Source organism: Candoia aspera, chromosome 6 (genome assembly GCF_035149785.1).
Source record: "Candoia aspera isolate rCanAsp1 chromosome 6, rCanAsp1.hap2, whole genome shotgun sequence".
Classification (NCBI taxonomy): Eukaryota; Metazoa; Chordata; class Lepidosauria; order Squamata; family Boidae; genus Candoia; species Candoia aspera.
Genome location: NC_086158.1, coordinates 69,961,304 through 69,983,614, shown reverse-complemented (window position 1 = coordinate 69,983,614; position 22,311 = coordinate 69,961,304). Strand labels below are relative to the sequence as shown.

The 22,311-nt window shown below is 41.6% G+C and overlaps 1 protein-coding gene across 2 annotated transcripts in view; it reads right to left on the bottom strand.

Moving 5' to 3' along the window:
• Nucleotides 1-282: 282 nt before the first annotated feature.
• The window catches only part of PWWP2B (PWWP domain containing 2B), a 39,152-nt gene continuing 17,123 nt past the window's right edge, over nt 283-22,311 (bottom strand). For both annotated transcript variants that reach the window (XM_063307364.1, XM_063307363.1), the window contains exons 3-4: nt 10,210-11,875; nt 283-835 (exon numbers count right to left, since the gene is read on the bottom strand). In XM_063307364.1, coding sequence (XP_063163434.1) covers nt 10,228-11,875 — 1,648 coding nt within the window. In that variant the 3' untranslated portion in view covers nt 283-835; nt 10,210-10,227. The remainder of the gene's footprint in view (nt 836-10,209; nt 11,876-22,311) is intronic.

Below are 22,311 nucleotides of genomic sequence, written 5' to 3'. Positions count from 1 at the left end.
ATTATTTTGAGAGGACTCACCATATGTACTCAAAATTTCAAATGTTCTCCCAAGCTAAAATGCTGCCCAGGTCTGCACTAAGGAAGCAGCACAATTACTATTATTTTAAAAGGCAACCACAAAGTACATTTGTCTCCTTGCTACAACTGTGCTTGAAAAATCTGGTGCCTAATTCATTACCCATGGAATGTCTGAAGGCAATGGGAAAGACAACTGTATAATCCTAAGATATGGAAGTAAGAGCCCAAGCATATTTTTCATAATAAAAGTCATCAAAGGAAGATGAGTTCAACAGTTTCCAAATTTTAATAGACACAAGTGAGTCCATTTTATTTTAAGACTACACTGATTCCTTTCTATTGCATATCCCTTCTCAAGAATGTGCATAACTGGAGTCAACAGTTTTCCATTGTTAAAATTAAACAAGAGTACATGATAAATCTTGTTACGGAAAAGCAGCAGCAACATGTATCTAACAAGGATGGGGAGGAGGAGGAGGAGAAGGGAAATTATGAAGAGTAGCTAACATTTTATAGGTAATAAATACATTCCAAGGTGTAGTATCTCATTCTACTCCAAATTCTTCAAGATACTACTCGCCAAGTTGCTTCTCTTGTGTTAAGTAGCCTTATGACATTTGGTCAGACCAGCCTCTGGAAGACTTCCTAAGCAATCCAGGTGCCAGCTCTCTTTCACAGATGATGAGCAAGGCCAGTCTGGAAACTTATCCTGCCGTCTTGTGCAATGAAACCTCACGATTCTCCGAGGGAAGCGTGTCAGGATGTTTACAGACTTTGTGAAACTCTAGGACAGCTGTGCTCTTGTCTTCTGTTACCTTGAAGAAAGTGAAAAAGGGAGAGGTTACAGAGAATGGCATCGAATAGTCCCAGACTACAAAAAGTGATCATGCAGCCACCTATCTAAATATAGCCCCAAACCTCACAGTCTAATTTGGTCACAGAAAACTGGAGAGGCACAGCTACAGTTTCATTAAATACCCCTGCTCATCCTAAAGAAGAACTGGAGTTGAAGCACCATCTGCTAGAGAAGGGGGAAAAAGTTAACAACCCATCTTGATGAAGGCAGCAATTAGAACTTTTTTTTTTAATAACATTGGCTTCTCCTGGATAGGGAAAAGCTAAGCTAATAGGAAAGGTTTCAATCCAGCCTTCTCACTTCCTTTTCAGGAAATGTAAGAAAAGACAGGAAAAGAGATTTTACTGAGTCCCTTGCTACATCTATATTTGAGGAAAAAAAATTAAAGTGCAAATGTATTTGAAGTAGAAATGCTGCAAAATTGAAGTTTATTATTGTGCTAATAACTGTTCAGTATCCTTCCTGAAATAGTGCATGGATATTAATGCCTACATATGAAGTCTCATCTTGGGTCTGTAGCTAAATACGAAGTGCCCAGATCCTGTTCTTTAGAAGGATTATCTACATTTGATCATGGGTGGTATCAAATAGTGGCTCTGCACCATCAGCAATTCGATTTTTTAAAGCCAACACCAATCCCACCTCCTCTTCCTGTTGCAGCCCTCAGGTCCATTTTTCCAATTGGTTCAAGAGAGTTTCCAACCCTAAAAGTCATTATTCTGTGAGAAATAGAAAATGTAAGCAAGTAGAACAGGGGATTAGCAAAAAATAGGGATTGGGCACTCGCACAAATGCAAGCATTTCAGTGAAGGTAAATCCACTATGTTTTCATATTACATCACAAATAAGGCTAATCCAATATCGACTTATCTGGGCATAAGCCCTATGAAACTCAGACTTTTAGTTGAATGTGTACTTGGAATTGCATCATGTAATGAGGAACTGTTATAAAATCATTCAAAATTCTTCTTGAAGCAATTCTTTCATTAAGCCAACAGAAGCTTTATAATGTGCTTCTGAACTTCCAAAACTATTGAGTTAATATGGATTTTAATTTCTTTTCCTCATGACCAGCATAATTCTTTTTTGAACTTAAAAGTACACAAATATTTTATACAAGATCATCAAGTATTCTCCAGCATCACTAAGGAAATAATAAACAAAAAGTTTTCGTTTTCCTGCCCAAAAGCAACAAGAAAAAAAAACAAACTTAGATATTATAAAGAAATAATAAGCATAGTTAAACTGAAATTCTCAGCTTTTTCATAACAAAAACTTCATCCAAGCATCCTTGTTAGCAGTTTTTACACAGTTGGTTTTTTGAGCTTTTGACACTTCTGCTGAAATAACAACTTATATTTCCTCCTTTTCTTTGCTAAAATACAAACCCATGAATCATAGAACCAAGAGAAAGAGGGGAAAGAAAATAATTTGAAAAGAAGAGGAAAAGATGTTTGTGCACTTAAAAAAACCCTCTTCTTAAAAACTGCCTTTTTTAATAATATGTTCCCAAAGTAGGTATCTTTGGAAAAAGAACCACTTGAGAAAGCAGGAGATAGTGGGATGAAGGGTGCAGCAGCCTTGAGGAGATGTCCTCACAGTGCAGGTTCCCTCTGGATGCCAGGCTGAAGCCAGATCAAAGCCACCTGGGTGGAAAGTACAAGGCCGCCTCCTAAGCAGACTTCCTGATTTGCATGGAGGAAAGAGATGGCTGAGGGAGGTTGGCAACTTGCCGGGTTCCAACTGGGCTGCTGCACAAGGGTTCCTTCCACCTGGCGACAGAGCTCCATGTCTTCTGCTTTAGCTGTCAGAGAGAACAGAACCTTCCCAGCCACTAGTTTGATGGCTCCAACAGAAGCAGTGTCCTGGTGGAAGGAATCAAGAAGGTTGCCCTCCCTAACATTAACCTTTGCGCTGGGGTTCTTCTCCTCTCTCACAAGCCTCTGCACTTGAGAGAAGCTCTACGTTTTTTCTCCTCTCCCGGGAGCCACCACACATCGTTGGAGAGGAGGAAAACCTTAGGAGAAGGGATCCTTCACTCTCCCTGCTCTTTCCCCCTTCCCTATCTCTGCCCTCACCTACATGCTTCTCCTGAGATGGCAGCCACTAACAGCTGGGGCCGTCTTTATGCAAGGGCAGCAACCTTGCTGGCCTAATTTTGGAGGCATGTCAACAGGAACCCTTTGGGGCCTTCATGATTTGAAGTGGAGTGCTTTCCTCCCAGCTTGAGGACATTGCCTGCATGTGGGGAAAGACCTTTCTATTTGGAATGCTAAAATATAAGGAAATACAGTAAGGAAATAGAAAAGGTAAATCTCCGCAGTTGTTTTAGTAAGGATTTAATTTTATAACAGTACAAATGTCCTCTTTTTCAATAAAGGTTACAAAAAAGACTTATCTTCATAGTTAAAATGTGCTCAAGCTAAGATTATATTCACAGGGAAAGAAAGTCAATTATAACTGAGAAGTATCCTTCAAGTCAAGTCATCCAGTGTTTTCCTGTTAACAAAAGAAGTCATTTATAGTCAACTTCACCTATAGCTGTATTTCAAAATGTTTCTATGCTTAAAAAGTGAAAAATAAAAAAAAATGTGACTTACACACAATCAAAAGTCTCCAGGCCAAACACATCCAGTTAAGATGTTTTATACTAAGAATACATGTATATGCAAGCTTAAATTGGAATTAGACAAGATTAAAAATCACACAAAACAAAAATGTGTCACAAATAAATAAGTTTTAGGTTTGTCTATTCTCTGAGGAAAAGGTAGTTCTATAATCACTTCACTTTTTCTGCCCTCAGAAATTAAGCAGGTGGTTGTGATTGGGCATAAAAAGATACCCAGAAATCTTAACTGTGCTTGGCTTTATAAAACAGGATCTAAGGAGTGGCTGACAAATGCAAGCATGCCACAGTATGCGATGTTTTAAGGTTTACAACAGGCAAATAGACAGGAATATCCTTGGAGGTCTGCTTTGCTATTCCATCTGCAATCCCCCTTCAATAATAATAATAATAATAATAATAATAATAATAATAATAATAATAATAGGAGGAGGAGGAGGAGGAGGAATTTTATCCCACCTTTTAAAAATTGTATTTTGGTCAACTCGAGGCAGCAAAGATACCTAATACTCCTACTTCCTATTTTCTCCACAACAACCACCCTGTCAGGTGGGTTGGGCTGAGAGTGTGTGACTGGCCCAAAGTCATCCAGCTGGTTTCATGCCTAAGGAAGGCCTAGAACTCAGTTTCCTGATTTCTAGATCAGCACCTTAACCACTACACCAAAATATGCACGCAATCCAGCTTGTGTCTAAACCAGCTGTGCTCTGCATAAAATTTACAGTTAACCAATTACCAAACTATGACTGGTGAACATATTCAAAATTAGAATAGAAAAGAAAGACCTCTGTTTCATAGCTTAACCAGGTTTCTGGCTACAAGGAGAAAGCAATCCAGTTCTCATGCCATTAAAGTGTTTTAAAGTACCGCAAATTTTTGAAGCCTTGAACAGGCAAGCCACTACGTAAACAAATACATCTTTTATAAATTTGGAGACAGAAGTGGCCCAAGTATTAGAATCCAGCAACATTCAAAAGCTAATTCATTGTTTTGACAACAAAAGGGCAATTTAATTACAGACAGCAGGTCTGTCTGCTATGACACAAATCTTAGAGCACAAAGATAGATAGATAAATAGATAGATAGATAAATAGATAGATAGATAGATAGAGATAGATAGAAATAAAACACCACTACTAAAAAGAAAACCATTTTCAAAGAAAAAAATCCAGCTTTCATGGTTCATTTCAACTTGAAAACAGAATAGTTATGGCACTAAACAAGAGCCTAAAGCAGGATCAGGAAGAGGGTGGATCTGAAACCTATCAGGAGATCGCAAGAGTTTGTCACCCACAATATGAACGATCAAAAGGACTTGTTTCCTCCAACTTTGGTTGCAACTACTGTTCAGTATTAACAACACCTAGGGGGAAAAACAGGGCTGGTTTTATGTATTAAAATACTACATGCTCTGCTGTGCTAAAAACAAATTTCCTGGACAGCTTGTGTTCATAATATTTTGTTCCTTTATTTTAAGTGTGTGTGCCAGGGGAGTTCCTACCAAGAACATTTGAATCTATATTGATGAACTTTGGGTTTTAGGAAACTCTTCTCTTTCATACATATAACATTAAATCCAGAAGTCTTAAAAGTGTTCACCTGCAATCTAAGACATAGAAAAAGTACTGGGGCTTATAGTAAATATATAAACAAAGAATACTGCAAAAGATACACTGTAAAAGTCACAAAATCTGAATTATCGTTGCTGGTTTCAGTGCTGTAGAGCAGTGCTTCTCAACTTTGGCAACTTTAAGATGTGTGGACTTCAACTCCCAGAATTCCCCAGGCAACAATTTGGATCTTGTGACTTTTACAGTGTACCTTTTGCACAGTGTTCTTTGTTTATGTATTTACTATAAGACCCGGTATTTTTTTCTGTGTCTTAGATTGCTGGTGAAAACTTCTGGACTTAATGTTTAATGTATATGCCTCCTGCAGTCTGTGTAAGCATGTACAAACACTTCTGCTGGGACCACCGGCAAATCAAAGCAGTCATGTGAATCTTGAAAAGGATGTGGCTGCTTTAACACTTGAAGGGAGGAGAAATTGCTCATGTTAAACTTCTTTTGCAAAATATGCCTACCCAATATTTTGCAGTGCCAGTACCTCCATTCCTCTGCTGATATGATTTGGAACTAAGGAAGTATTAGACTTTAAGCCAATGATTTTGCGATGGCTAGAATCCTTCCTTAGCAGAATTCTCTTTAGAGATGCGCAAAACCATTTTGACTTTCCTGGAAGAGCTCTGATTTTGATCTCTTCAAGGCCCAAACCCTTCAGATTAGGATACTTCCAGTGTGCTAAAAAAAAAGTAAAATTCAAAATGTTTTGCATAAATATATTTATGTGATTTATGACCTGCCTTTCCTCCTGTAGCTGAAAGTGGTACACATAACACTTCCTTCACTTATTCCCCACAATTCTTTCAGTAGGTTGGGCTGAGAGAGAATGACTGGTCTAAAGTCATCCAGAGAACTTTTAAGGCCAACACTGGACTTCAACCTGGGTCTCTCCATTCCTAGTCAAAACCTTAAGCCAGGGTTTCTCAACCAGGGTTCCATGGAACCCTAAGGTTCCACAAGAGATCACTAGGGGTTTCCTGGGAGATCAGGATTTATTTTAAAAAAAAAATCAAATTCAGGCAACTTCACATTAAAGAGGCAAGTTTCAGTCTTTTTAGTTTAAGAACAGTTAGTGCATATATACAGGCCTACACATGAAATGAATGTAATAATTTTGTAACTTCTGGCCTATAATTGAGCCTGAATGTGCAGGAGTTCCCCAAGGCCTGAAAAACATTTCAAGGGTCCCTCCAGGGTCAAAAGGTTAAGAAAGGCTGCCTTAACCATATCCCATGCTGGCTCTCCAGTATATCAATCCATGGCCATGTTTCCTTGAAGGCAGCATGTTGGGTCCTCCTTATAGACATATCAAAATCCCTTAAATTACATTATCCTCAGATAATGTATGAAGTCAAGGGATAAACTACAGCCTATCTTTCAAAGGATTCTTACTTCTCACTTCTCAACCTTACATGAACTTCAGCATTACTATTTATACCTTCCACATAAATAACCCCGATGTATCTGGCCCTTTAACAATGGCTGCCTAATACTTGTTCTTAACAACTGCAGTTTCATCTCTCCTCCTTTTTTTATTCTTTAACCTCCAAGTCTAGAGGTATTTACTGGTGCTTTGCAAATGCTAAGACGCCAACTATAATAATTCTGAACTCCCCAGCTCTATCCATGTCTACTTAGAAGACACAGCGCCTAGCCAATCTTAGCTGATCTCAAAAAAAGCTAAGCAGAGTTGGACCTGGTTAATACTTGTATGGGAAACACCAGGAAATTTGAGGGCTGTAAGCTAAACTTACAGACTAGACAAGATTCCCAGCACTTGTCTTCTTCCTTGCAGTCATATTGATCTTGCTGCACAGCATTAAGAAAGGAAAAAAAACCTCATAAGTTTATAATAAAATGAAAAGTTTGCACTTCTTGAAACAATACTATTCAGATTACTGCTTCCCCATTTTTGTCAAAGCCTGTATAAACTTAGTTCATTGTACCATTGGCTAAAACACTAATTGCCATTTCTTCCCAAAGAGCCCTGCATTCTTATTAGTGTCTGGTGGTTACAATTTACATTTTGAAATTGGGTAACAGTAGGAATCACCACATACCAGTCGTTACAGATTGTCACTTTGTGAGTCAGAGAACTGCAATTACCACCTCTTTCTTCCTCCCAAAGTATTTCTTCCCAATTTATCGCAGGGATCAGTTTTGAGTAAACTCTATCTGATCCCCACAGATCTGGAGTCTGAAGAGGAACCATCTTAATGCTTACATGGTGAGCATCATAAAGCCATCTGCAGATAAAAATATCCTCTACTCTTAGCCAAATGACCAAAGGGCCAGCCTCTGCTAACAGGGGAAGCCCTTCAGCGTACAAGGAATTATCCTTAAGAGTTGCTTCACATGCTTCAGTACAATCATCCAGCCGAGATGCTCATCACATCTATTTCCTTGTTTCAACTTAGACCATCATCTGTACCCCTGGAAGCAAAATTTTACTTTTTTTACAGAACTCTTTCAGTGTAACAAAACAGCTAACTTTATTTTTGAACTGGTTGAACTCATAATAGGAAACAAGTGAAGAGGTGGAATTCTTATCTTGTGAATACATAACACAGGTAGACCTCCCTTAACAACCGGAATTGGACCTGAATTTCCATCGCTAAGCAATGTGGTTGTAAAGCGAGATGTCACGTGACTACATCGCTTAGCGACAGCAATCCTGGAAATTCCCCTTGCTGTTTTTAAGCAAATTTTACTGGTCGTTAGCCAAGCACCCACCCTAATCCAAGCCATTCCAGGCTTGGTCCCTCCCAACCCCGAGTCTCAGTAAGGTAAGGGACTGCCTCCAACTCCCCCCCATCTAACCCCCATCTCTGCCCTTTTGGCCACCTTGCACCCTGCCTTGCAGGGCAGTAAGCAGCCCTAGAACTGAGCAGCTCTGAGGCTGCTTGCCATGCCCTGGGAAGCTGCAGCCACCCCAGACCAGTCCCAGATGCCCTTGCACCCTGCACTCCAAGACCCCTGTGCTTCGCCACCCCAGCTGACCTTTGCCAGCTTCTTGCTCCCATTGCTGACCAGGCATGCCTGGCCTGGTGGCTGGGCTGGGCTTCAGCTGTGGGGGGGGGGGGGAGCCCAAAGCAGCCCCTTTGCAAAGAGCTGCTGGGTGGGGCTGAGCTAGCTTTTTTTTTTTTTTAAGCAAAGCTAGCTCAGACCCACCCAGCAGCTCTTTGCAAAGGGGCTGCCTTTCCCATTCTTTTTCTTTTTCTGCAGCTGAAGCTGACCCAGCCAGGCCAGCCAGGCCTTGTCGGCAGCTGGAGCAAGAAGATGGCAAGGTCAGCTGAGGCAGTGGGGCACAGGGCGGCAGGGGGCCAAGAAAGCATAGATGGGAGGAGATAGGCGGGTAGGGAGTTGCAGCGGCCCTGCAGCTGTAAGTGCGGGTGAGCTGCCAAGTGCCTGAATTTTGATCACATGACCATGGGGGTGCTGCAATGGCATACCTTTGGGCACTGGTCATAAGTCCATTTTTTTAGCGCGTTCTAATTTTGAACGGCCGCTGAATGAATGGTCATTAAGTGAGGACTACCTGTAAATTAATTTTCTTTTGCTGAAGAAACTATTGCTAATCTTTCCCTGTTTCTATCTGAGTTTGGTACTCAGGTTTGGCTTGTCTCCTAGTCAATATTAAGTTTTTAAATCAGGAATTTAATCTTTGGTCTCAGTAATTAAAAATGCATATACAAATTAACTGTGATAATTCATATAAGAGCAAACATGGCTAACTTAAGGTCAGAAAGCACTGTGCAGAGCTTGAGTTCTCCAGAGCACCACTTTGGAAAAGATGGCAACCATTTAAAAAACAAAAGAAAGAAAAAAGGGGGAAGGGGAGACTGACATTAATAAAAAAGGATGAAATTCAATGCTTTGAATCTGCATTCAGCTACAGGTTTGACATAATGTGGAAGTAGGCTGTGAACATACTAATTAGATTGGATCAGATGTCTTGGTAGTCTCAGGTTCTTCTCAGAAAAAAGACCCATACATCTCTAGCCATGCCAGAAGCATAGCTCCTTCTTCCCATTTCAAATCTTCTCCCCAGAGTCTTAATTACTGATTTCTAATTGGCTAGAGATATAAATTGTGACTGTCTTAGCAAATTCATTATTACATTCAAGAATCCAAGCATCACAGTCTCAGAAATAACCTAAAGAGGTTGATTTCCAGAACTAACAATTGTAAACTACGAAATTCTCTTAATGTTGAATAAACTATGAAAACCACATCACTGCAAGATACTTCCCTCATCCTTTTCTTTGTCAGAAATAGATTACCCTTTACACCTACTTTTTATGGCTCAAGTTAATGTGCACATTCTTCTATGGCAAAGGTTTGTAAGCATGCCAAAATTATGTAGCGCATGGGGGGGGAAGCCTGAACAGAATGTAGGAGACACAGAATCTGCCTCAAAAGAAATCAGCCTCTATTTTTTATTCTTTTAAAAGCAAGCTTCTATTTCCATGGTCACTTCATACCCAAGACTTATCACCCCAGGAAGAGAAAGGAATTCCCTAAAATATATTGCCTGACACATTACATGGGATCAATACAAAGCAATTACCACTAAGAACACGCAGGAACATATGTTCAAGTTCCTTTCAGGATGAAAATAAGATGATGTCTCTCTTTTTTTTATTCCCCAGTCTTTTGTTTTTGTTATTTACCTTTTTAATTTTTATATTTTCGATGCTTTGTTCACTTGGAAAAAAAACCAACAGAAACAATAAAAAGATGGAGACAAAGAGGACAACATATTGCTCCTATAAGACTCCAAACAAGATCCTCAATAAATATCTCTTCCAATTTTTAAAAAAAATTATAGTATTACATCAATGCAGTTATATTTCAAAACACAGAAGCTTCTGGATGGTTTGTTAGGGATTAGGAATAATCATGATTTTCAGTGTTTATACTGGAATAATATTGAGAGAATATTAAATAGCATACTTTCAGTGTGTGCACCCTTTAAACAGAGTATCCTCTTGAACCTTCAAAGGCACACTCCAGGCAAACTGACACATGTATGTGTAAACCAACCACTATACTACAAAGGGGTTATGCACCTCCATAACTTACTTGTTTTTGAAGACAAAATTATGTTTCAAATTGCGTTAAGAGGTCTCTTATTTCTGGAGTCAAATGTTCCACTGCCTTGGCAGCTTCTGTAATAGCTTTCCGATACATCCCTTTCTTCTTACGGTTAAATCGCAGTTTGAAATATTCAGAAAAGGGGGACAGTTTTGATAGTGACAAGAAAGACGTTGTTGGAGAACCAAACCATGAAACCTTTGCTTCCTGCCAGGAAGGGTCTCCATTTTCCTTTTGGCTAAGATTTATGTCCAGCACACGGGCAGGCCACCAAGGGAAGCCATGAATTTTGCCCCAGACAACATCCCCCACTGAAACAGTCCTTCCATCTTCAGTGACACATTTGGAGACACTTTGGGTGTGCAGTCTAACAGTTAGCGGGGGCACAATTTTACGGTCATCTTTAGAAGATGAGGAGACAGATGCATCATCACCAGGTAAAAAGTCACACATTTCTGGCGATGCTACTTCTGAGCTTGAAGATTTGGATTCATCAAGGCTGTCGTTGCTGCAGACTGACAAGCTAGAAGAATCTGCTTTCCGTTTGCGGTAATTCATGAGAAAAGCCAAGTTATCGTGCCCATCTTTGCCTTGAGGAAACCTTTTGAAGTCGTCATCTTCACAGGAGCTCCCTGAAGACATCTCAGCTAAACTCCGTTCTGCAGACTCACTGTAAAAAGCAGCAGCTGCTGCAGCGGGCAGCACTCCGCTGCTGGGAAGAACATTCATCTCATCAATAAGTTCTGCTTTATAAATGGAGACGTTGTCCCCCTCACTGAGCCGGTGGGGCTTCAGACGGATTTTGGGAGGGGGCACATCTGCACTGGAATGCACAGGCCTCGTTAGCTTTAACTTTGGAATGGAAGCATGGTGTCCACTGGACTGCTTGTCCATGAAACATTTGCTTTCCTGATCTTGTTCTGAGTCTTGGGCCTCATCTTGGTCCTCCCCACCATTCTGGAGAAGTCGCTGAGGGCAAAACGTCTTCCCTGAACCATGAACACGGGAGGGAATTTTCACAACTTCGCCTTTCCCCTGAGGGGTGCTATAAGATATTTTTATAACTGGAGTCCGTTGCAGCTGTTCCCCAGAAAATTTTTCCTCCTCCCGCCTTTCTCTTTTGCTCTTTTTCTCCACATATTCAGATTCGCTGTGTCTTTTTTGCTCCTTATCTTGGATGCTTAGCTTCCTCTGGGTTTTTGCATTTTGATGGGCTTTGTTACCCTCCTCTGGATTCAGAGTGTTCTTACATTTCTCACAAAGCACCTGCCTTGGTCTCAGCCTAATTGTGCTCATGATAAGCCTCCCAGGGTCTCTGTTTCGAGACAAACGCCTCTTTGTCCTTTTTATAGTCCTCGGAGGTGGCTGAGGTACCCACTGATTATATGTATGCCGCAACCATAACGGAGGGGGGAAGGGGGCTCCTTCAAAATAGGGAGGGTAAGGAGGAACACTGCCTGTTGGTGGTGGAGGCAAGAGGGGTGGGACTTGTTCTTCACCATTGGCCTTGGTGGGTTTTTCTTCTGAACACCACTGGTCAGCCTCCAGCTCTATGGGTGGTCTGTCTTCAGATTTCCCATTAGTAGTGCAACTTTTGCTAAGAGGATCATCTGTCTTTGGTAATGAAGGTGGTGGGACACAAAATAGTCCAGACCTAGATCAACATGGAAAGAAATGGGGGAAGAAAAGAAAGTGCAACATCAGAACAAACTGAATTGTACTTCCTATTTAAGATCATATAGGACGTGGCAATGCCAAAATCCTACAGTTACATAGCAGAAGTAACTTGTTTATTCTACAACCCTGAAAAAGCCTGATCTCCAGTGCTGAAAGTTCCACATGTGAGAAATTGTACTGTGGTCCATGAAGTCTAATGCCACAAGAATAAGTTTATGAGTTATATAAGACAATATATAAAGCCTATATAATTTGGATTGATAGATATAGAGATAGAGATAGAGAGATAGAGAGATAGAGAGATAGATAGAGATAGATAGATAGATAGATAGATAGATAGATAGATAGATAGATAGATAGATAAATGTGTTAGTCTTTAAGATGCCACAAGGCTGTTGTATGACAAGGTTTATCTGAAAAATGTTATGAGTTATTAGCCTGATTATTACGAGTTATTTCCAGGGTGGTGGCTCTCTGCATCAGGCAAAAGCAGTTGCTAACCAGAGCTTACGCTATAGCAAATTGCTCAACTTCTGTAGCACTACAGAAGTCAGCTGGTTATCAAGTTCTATTATAGAAAACCAGCTGTTTTCTTATCACAAAACTCAAATGAGAAATGCTGCTGAAATGTGTTGGTTCTATATTAGGCTAAACAGAAATGAACAGGTTTCGTTGGTCTAGAAAGTAGAATCGAACCAAACTTCTTTGCTGCACTCTTTTGTTCAAATGCTGATCGCTTCTGCCATATTGCTACCATTTGTGACTGCTATCAGGACTACATCCCTGTTGAATCCACACCAGTTAGGATGGGAAGTGTCACCCCAACTCCAGCTTTTAGGATCATTAAGCACCCAGTCTTCACTGGCCACGTGGGCCCTTCACAAATCCAAGTGAAAACAAATGTGTAGGAAGGGGAGCTCAGTCACCACCATCATAAACAAGGAAAGACATTTACTCCACAGGCAGTGAGGAAAGGCAGGGAAGCCAGGCTCAAACATTCATATGTGGCCTTTTCAAATGAGTTCCTACTTCGCAATCACTGCTACACACAGGGAAATAATAACAAACATGACCAGTTCTCACAAGCCATTTCCTTTAAACTTAACTTTTTCCATTTGATGCTGATCCCTTTGCTTGTATTTAGGCTAGATTAGTCTACAGGAAGCAGACTTCGGCTGTTGAAAATAAGACTTGTAAAAAAACTCTTTCTGATATAATCTTCTGAAGAAAGCCCTTAATAGCAAGTACAGCTTGGAAAAAAACACTGCAGCTAAGAATTTGCTGTAAAGCAGACAATTCAGATTTTTAGGCGCAGGCTTTTAATTAATTTATGATATAGCCTGTAGCCTGAAGCTAAGGTTAAGAGTTGGATGACCACAGTCTTTTTCAGTTGAAAAGCAGGCCAATTTAAATGCATCTGAAATGCTTGGGACCAAAAAAAAATATTCAAATGAAAAGGTATCTAGTTAACTACAGATACTTTGACAGAATTGTTGTCTTCAGGTTGGATCCAAGAATTTCAAGTGGATGCCAATATTGATCTCATCAAAAAGTATTTCCAGACACGTATAAAATCATCTCCAGACAGCTGGGAAAGGAACTGGAACAACATGGACTGGTTTCAAAACCATCAGCTAAGTGAAGTTGTTAAAGTGCTGTTTGGTGCCTGGAGGCTGTCCCCGTCTGGATGGGGAAGAACAAGTTGAGACTCTGTCCCAGCCTGATAAAGTGACTGGCTTGGAAGGACCACCGACTTCAGGGAGATTCCATTATTAACTCTGAATGGGATTGTACTCGATGGGGCAGATGGTTCACACTCTGGGGGTCCTCTTGGACTCACAGCTGCTGCACAATGAACAAGCCTTGAGGGCTTGTTCAGCCCCATCTTATTGTGGCAACTGCAACCTTTCCTGGAAAGGGAGATGTTACTGTCATTCATACTTTCGTGAAAAAGGTGAAAGGTCCCCTGTGCAAGCACCGAGTCATGTCTGACCCTTTGGGGGGACACCACTTTCGTGACGTTTTCTTGGCAGACTATAGTGGGGTGGTTTGCCATTGCCTTCCCCAGTCGTCACCTTCCCCAGCAAGCTGGGTACTCATTTTACCAACCATGGAAGGATGGAAGGCTGAGTCGACCTGAGCTGGCTACCTGAGAATCCAGCTTCCACTGAGACCGAACTTGGGTCGTGGGGAGAGTTTTGGTTGCAATACTGCTGCCTACCGCTCTGCACCACAAGAGGCTCCATTCATAGTTATCCCTTAATTGGATTATTGCAATGTGTTCTACCAGGGGCTGCCCTTGTAAAACATTCAGAAGCTACAGTTGGTCCAGAATGCAGTGGCTCAAGAAGTTATGGGTGAACTTCAAGACACCCATGTAACACCTCTACTTGGAGAGATGCCCTGGTTGCCAATTGGCTTCTGGGTGCATTTCTAGGTGCTGGTTGTTACCTTTAGAGCCCTCCATGGTTCAGGAGGTAACTTGGGTATCTACAGGGCTGCCTTCTCCCACTAAAATCTGCCCACTCAATAAGACTACTAGGGCAGGCTCTCTATGTGTCCCCTGAATTAAAGATTGCCGCCTCAGGTGCCAGGAAGCACGTATTTTCAGCTGTCAGGAATAATATTTCTCTGATATGTAACTGGTCCCTTCCCTCCTGGTCTTCAGAAAATTGGTGAAAAATTGGTGGAGGCTGTCATAACAGTCATGGGGGTTGTTATGACTGTCCCTCTGGATGATAGCTTGGTTTTTAAAGTTTGATCATGAGTCTCTTTTAAAATTGATTACATTATATGGTGCTGCTTTTAATTTGATTTGTATCAGTTGTTTTTAATCCCAGTTAAATATTGGGGAGTTGTATTTTGCTCAGGGTGAGCTGATTTGAGAAGCCTATAAGCCCTGTAAATAAATAAATACAAACGAATTAAAATGTTATAGGAGAAAAATTGATGCAACAGAAGAAGAATCCGCTTTAAACTGGGGAAAATGACCTGATCTGAAGTAACATGAGCTTAGGGAAGAATTACATTACAGAATTCATTTTGGCAATTACAAAGGAAATAATATAAGAAAGTCTGAATTTTCACCGGCCAGAAGGAAACTTCGGTATTACCTTTGAATGCAACGTGGATTTAAAGAAAGATCCCAAGATAAGAGTATAATTTTGTCATAAATTAAGACCCAATGACAAAACTGTAATTTAATTAAACATTACATACTGTTTTCCTTATTTCTGCTCAAAGCCATTTCTAAAATGGCAAGTACTCTCAATGGGTTTTATAAAGAAAGATCAGTGATGTTATACAGAAATATCTGATGGCTTTAGTTTAAATTCAAAATTGTCCATTACTAGTTTCAGCACAGCAATGACATTAATGTAAGAGTCTAAATGTTAAGGAGGCGATTTTTAATTTAGAGGCAATTTGGCAGTGTACTTAACAAGGATAAAAGCAGGAAGTGGATGAGCTGTAACTACATTTCTAGTGGAGCTTTAGTGTTTGGTGGGACTGACGCCCCCCCAACTCAGATCTTCTGGCACCAGTCATGCGGAACTTTAAAGCCCAAGCACATTTATACAACTCCAAAAAGTGTCTCTAATCCAAAATAACCCAAAGCATTTACTGATAAATTTAATACTGATCTAGAACATGCTGTAATATAAAGATTTTGGGGGAGGGCAAGATAAAATCCTATGTACAACTGGTGTCCCTAATCCTGTTTTTTTTTTTTTAAGTTGTATATAACCCATAGATATATACAATTTGATATGTGTACATCATCTGGTTGTGGATGATGTGAGGACAGGCTTTGGTGACATTGACTGGGCTACCCCAACTCAGCTGTTCTTCCACAGAGGAATCTTTTTCTATCTTATTCATAAAATAATATGGGGTTTAATACTGGGAGAGGAGAAAGAATAGAATACTCATCATCATCTTCTTCATCATTGTATCATTAAAAAAAAACCTTATCTCAATTCATCTGTGGAGGCTTTGTTTTAAAGTCTGTATTAAAACGTAACCCAAACTTGTTTCTCAAACACAGTCCTCAGCTAAAGCTCTGTGTTCATCACCTAAAAGCAAAGAAAAGTGTGCTGTCAGACAAGAGAGCAAATGTCTTTTCTGTTGGACTAAAGCTGGAGCCGGCACACTCAAATCAAGGAATGTATTCAGTGGGGGAATCACATGCCCAAAATTGGTGGTGCTGGACTCCAAAATGATCACATGCCTGCTCTCGTTTTCCTCTTAGCTTGTTCTTATTTTTCACTGCATAGAATTCTTTTGCACTGTCCCATTACCCCACTAACTTATTTCACACATCAAACATTGCACATCTTAGCCTGCTGCAATTAAGTTTTCTTTTTTGGGGGGGGGAGACCCTAACAGACCCAAACTGCCAATTTTCCTGCAGTACCAGTGCAGTGACAGCAGACAGTATCATATAAGAACCACAGTGAAGTAAAACAGTATCAAATAGGGCAATTCATAGTAAGAGAAATGTCTCTCTGAAATTTGGCAACAAAAGAGGATGGGGCTAGGAGGACCAGCAAGTCTTCTGTGGGATACTTTCCCCTGTGCAGAGGACAGATTCTGAATGAAGGGGTTCAAATTACAAAGGATTGTAGAAACAGTGCCCTGTAAGTATTAACTGTTTGACAATGAAACAACAGCCTGCTGGGGTGGACTCCAGGGAGCTGTGCTACAGAATTTCTTGAACTGGCATATGATTAGGCTTGGAAAGCTTTCAAGATGCTTTCCTGCTTTTGTAATTATTTCAGAAGTCTTGATTTTACCATATGAATATTTAAAAACCAACAGATTAATCTACATTGTAGGTACCTGATCCATCAAAACACTGTCCTGTGCCTTTCAGGTTGCAAGAGTTATTTTGATAGTGATTTGCTATCCTATTCATTTACATTCACGTCTCCCCATGCGGCATTTATTATATACATCAGATGGCTGAATAAAGCATCCTTTATAAAGAAAAAGAAGGAATCTGCAAATCTATAGAAGGAAGATAATTTAAAAGCTGTCGCAATATTAGCAGAACACAGAGAAAACAGCTGACAAGATACTGGGCTGACTGAAGTCATGTTGGCAAGCCTCTGAAACTTCAGCTTTCTTGGTGGAAGGAGTGCAGCAATGACTTTGTCTCAGATCTGCAATTCAAGGGTCAAACTCAGCGAGCAACAACACTCAGGTGCATAGTTTCTGTGCCTGGGGAAGAATTTCTGTGTAACACAGGTCAGAGGCCTCCATAAAAGTGTCACCTTAAAATTAGTCTACTAAGATGCATTGTATGGCCTATAATTAAGGCTGGTTAATAGAACTTCCTCTCATACCCAGGTTCTTTCCAAACCCATTGTACCTGCACCCCACAAACTCACCGAGGAATCAAATCTGCTTTTCTAACATTTTCAGTTGAGCTTACTGGACACTAATAAACACAGCGAGGTAAACAAGAATTTGGCAATAGTGTTTTAACATCGCTGCAATTTGTATTACCATTCTGATACTGAAAACATCATTGTAACACAAAGGCAGATAGTTTGAACAGCATCTAAGCTACAATGATTTGGCCCCCCTCCCCCCATAACAATTAAGGGAAATCAGCAACATGATTATCTTCCCGTTTGTGATAGAAAACACACGAACCATCAGAGTGCCAGGCCTAACAAGGGTCTTTGCACAGTTAAAAAGAAAATGAAAAGAGTCCCAAAGGAACTCTTTCCCCAGAAAATTCTTGTCCTTCTCATTTGGAAGACATCAACCAACCCACCAAGGCCTTTCTCTCTCCACCACACCCCACCATGTTACCTGTAGCCCCATGCTACTGATAGATGGCCAGCCCTGTTAACTCCTTGTCTAGTCCAAATACACTTTTTCACTGTAGCATTAAACGATACCTGAAGCATTGATTTGGAAAGCCTTTTTCCACAGATCAGTTTTGCTTCCAGTTATATTGTCAGTATGTTCCCCCCACCAATCTCTTACAACATAATTAATTTGGAGAAAAACAGAAAAGGAAGAGAACTGAATTAAGCAAATAGATTAATCTCTACAGTATAATCATCATGAGTTTAGAATGCCTATTTGCCTGTTCAAAATCTGATTTTTAATTTTTTTTTACTTGGTGCAATCCAGTATTTTCTAGACTCAGTACTGCTTCTGAAGACATCAACACTATTGTACAGTTTCACAGAACAGAAAAAGACCCTCAATCATGTCTTAAGTTACAAAGCAACCAACAAAAAGCAACCAACCAGCTGTTTTCATTTCAGGAAGATATCAAGTTCATAGCAAAGATAAGTGAAATTGAGAAAAGTGATGTCTTGCATTAAGCAGGAAGGCACTGCCTTCAAAAAAAAAACTGTGCACAAGTATGCATCTGCAGCCATGTATACATAGAATTTCCTTGCTATTGACAAGGTTTCCTTCAAAACATTTGAACTCTATATACTGACTTTCCTTTCTAAGTATCAAGAAGCCATTGCTGGACCCTACTATAGTGGACAATTTTCATCCAGTATCTAACCTCCCCTTTTTGGGGAAGGTGGTTGAGAAGGTGGTTGCACTGCAGCTTCAGAGGACCTTGGATGAAGCGGATTATCTGGATCCTTTTCAGTCAGACATGGGTATGGGATGGAAATGGCATTTGTCATGCTTTTGGTTGATCTCTAGCAAGGGTGGGATGGGGTTGTGCATCCATCCTTACCCTACTTAACCTCTCTCTGGCTTTTGATACCATTGACCATGGTCACCTTCTGGAGTGGCTTAGAGGATTGGGGGTGGGCAGCACTGGGTTGTGCTGGCTCACTTCCTTTCTCCAGGGTCGATTCCAGTCGGTGTTGATTGGGGAGAAGAGATCCTGCCTTCGGCCCCTATTCTGTGGGGTGCCACGGGGCTCGGTGCTCCCTCCGTTCCTATTCAGTATCTACATGAGGCTGCTGGGTGAGCTCGTCCATTGCCATGGGGTGGGTATCATCAGTATGCTGACAATAACCAATTATACATCTCTGCCCCTGGCGAATTAAGCAATGCCATTAACATCTTATCCCAGTGTGTGGAGGCTGTGCAGGTCTGGATGGGGAACAACAGGCTTCAGCTGAGCCGTGGCAAGACTGAATGGCTTTGGGTTTTGGGCCCTGCCAGTTCTAGGACTATGCCATCTTTGGTGCTGGATGGGGTTGCCCTTCCCCAGACAGACCCGGTGTGCAATCTGGGGGTCCTCCTGGATCACGACTGCTGCTTGAAGAGCAGGTGGCAGCTATGGCCAGGGAAGCCTTTGCACAGCTTTGTGTTGTGCACCAGTTATGCCCCTTCCTGGATCGGGGGGGGGGGGTCTGCTCACAGTCACTCATGTCCTAGTCACCTCCCAACTGGATTACTGTAATGCACTCTACATGGGGCTGCCCTTGAAGATTATCTGGAAGCTTCAGCTGGGGCAGAATGCAGCAGCACGGGCAGTTATGTGTGCCTCTACAACAGCATGTTACACCTCTGCTCCACAGGCTGCATTGGTTGCCAGTCTGCTTCCGGGTCCAATTCAAGGTGCTGGTTTTGACCTTTGAAGCCCTTAATGGCATGGGGCTGGGTTATTTGAGGGACCGCCTCTCCCCGATTACATCTGCTCGTCCCATCAGATCCGGCAGAAGAGGGATGTTGTGGGTCCTGTCTGTTAGGGAACTACATTTGGTGGGTGCCAAAAGGCAGGCCTTCTCTGCCTTGGTGCCCACCTTAAAAAACATCCCCTCCTCAAAGTGAGGTTAGCTCTATCCCTGTTGATTTTCTGGAAGTCCCTCAAGACCTGGCTACAGGTAGTCCTTGATTTACAACCATTCATCCAGCACCGTTCGAAGTTATGACAGCGCTGAACGAAGGAACTTTAGACTAGTCCCTGAAGTTACGACAGTTGCAGCGCCTCCATGGTCACATGATCAAAAGCCCACTCACATTTATGACCGTGGGGGCACTTCAACTCCCCACCACCTATCTCCCCCCAATCTACACCCTTGTGGCCCCCTGCACTCTGTGGCCTAACCCTAACCCTAGCTGACCTTCACCGTCTCCTCGCTCCTGCTGCTGACCAAGCATGCCCGGCCCTTTGTGAGGCAGCTGCTGGTTGCATGAGCTTTTTTCCCAGGTTGCCCATGGTGGTTTCTTCTCTTGTGGCCAGCAGCTGACTTGTGAAAGGCCAGGGCAGGCATGTAGGCATGTCTCGTCAGCAGCAGGAGCATGAAGACGGCGAAGGTCAGCTGAAGCTGTGGAGCACAGAGCAGCAGGGGCCTTGGAGTGCAGGGTGGCAAGGACAACTGCGGCTGGGGTGGTTGGGACTTCCCAGGGTGGCTGCAACTTTGTGCTGCAGCTCAGGGGCTTCTTGCAACCCAAGAGTGGCAATGTGCCAGGAAGCCCCTTTGCACCACGCTGCTGGGCCAGGCTGGGGCGGCTGCAGCTTCCAGGGGCGGCTGCGGCTCAGGGGCTTCTTGCAGCTCCAGAGCCATGGCATGCCAAGAAGCATATTCTTTTCCCGGCCTTCCTGAGCTCATGCTGCACCACAGCACCCCTGTCCCCCAACTCATGTGTGGCCTGTGCCAGCCCTCCCAGGCCTCCCCCACCCCCGTTTACCTAGGACTTCTGTCTCTTCCTGCTTAACAATCCATGCATCTTGGGGTTATTCTTTATTTTTATTTCTATTTATAGTATTTTTATAGTATTTTATTATTCTGATGGTTTTAATCATTTGTTGTAAACCACCCAGAGTCCTCCGACGGGAGGAGATAGGCGGGGATAAATTAGATAAATAAATAAACCAGGACTGCCAAGGATTGCCATCGCTAAGAGATGCAATCATGTGACATTGCACTTTATGACCGCATTGCTTGGCAAAGGAAATCCAGTCTCAATTGTGTTCATAAGTCAAGGGCTACCTGTATGTCATCAGGCCTGGGGATCTCGGGGGACTGCTAAGATCTTGAGGTGGCTCCATTATTGCTCTTAACATCTATTCTCTCTTATACCTTGTTTTTAAATTTTTTAAATAATGACTTTTTATATATATGTTTATTGTTTACAGCTGCCCAGAGTCACTTTTTGTGAATGGGTGGCCATATAAGTTTGATAAACAAACAAACAAACAAACTTGGTACGTTCCAGATATTTTAGACTACAGCTCTCAAGCTCCATCAAGCACGGCCCATGGAATTGTAATCCAAAACATCTGGTAGGCAAGCATTCTTCCTTTTTTCCCACTGAATTTTCAAAATATATAGGACAATCATATTCTACTCTTCTTTTTTCTATATTTTCAGTCAGTAGTTGGAACCCGAGAAGTTGTTTTATGCCAGGTCAGATATAGATGGTCCATGCGGTAGATCTTAGCTGAATGGATCAGATACATGTGCTGTGAAAAGCTATGGTAGGGTTAGGGTTACTTTCACAGCACATGTATCTGATCCATTCAGCCAAGATCTATTGAATGAAACTGACACACAACATGATTAAACCATCCACTAAATCTGGAGTGTTGTATTTGGCCATGGAGTGTCCTCCTGTCCATGGAGAATGAACTCAGTAAAAAAGATCCTTTTTTCCATGAGAAGACAAGGCCAAAACTAACTGAGACTTCAACTGCATGGAAACTAAACTATGAAGAAAACTGAAACAGCTTGAAACAGCTACATCTATCTGGGATTTGTTATACATTCACCTGACACAGCATCCTTTGTGTAAGTACCCAAGAATTTATTCCTTCTTCAGTTATGGCTGTTAACCAGCCTCAGTCACATTGATTCCTCTAGAATCAGTACCATACAAGTACCTGTATATATGAATGTTTTTATGTATATATGTTTAAATAGTGTTTTGTTGAATTTTGCATCTCTGTATCTTCTGTTGAAATCCTGTTCTTGAATATTTTTGTTTTATTATAGGTAGTCCTTACTTAACGACTGCAATGAAGACTGGCAACTCCATTGCAGTGACATGGTCATTAAGTGAAGCATCACATGACCATGTCCGACTTATAATGGCAGTTCCACCATGATTGTTAAGCACAACGTTACGTGACTGCGACTTGTGACTGCCAGCTTCCCCACTGACTTTGCTTGTCAGAAGCCAGCTGTGAAGCTTGCAAATGGTGATCACATGACTGTGGGACACTGCGACCACTGTAAATGCCTGCCAGTAGCAAAGTGCCCAAATCACAGTCACGTGACCGTGGAGATGCTGTGACCATTGTAAGTTCGAGGACCGGTCACAAACCTTTTTCAGTGCCGTCATAACTCCAAATGGTCGCTGATGAGGCAATTATTAACTGAAGACTACCTGTATTTTAAAAATGTATTTTTACAGGGCTTTTACTGAATGTTATAATCACTGCAACTTTTTTTCATTTATTGTAAACTGCTTATA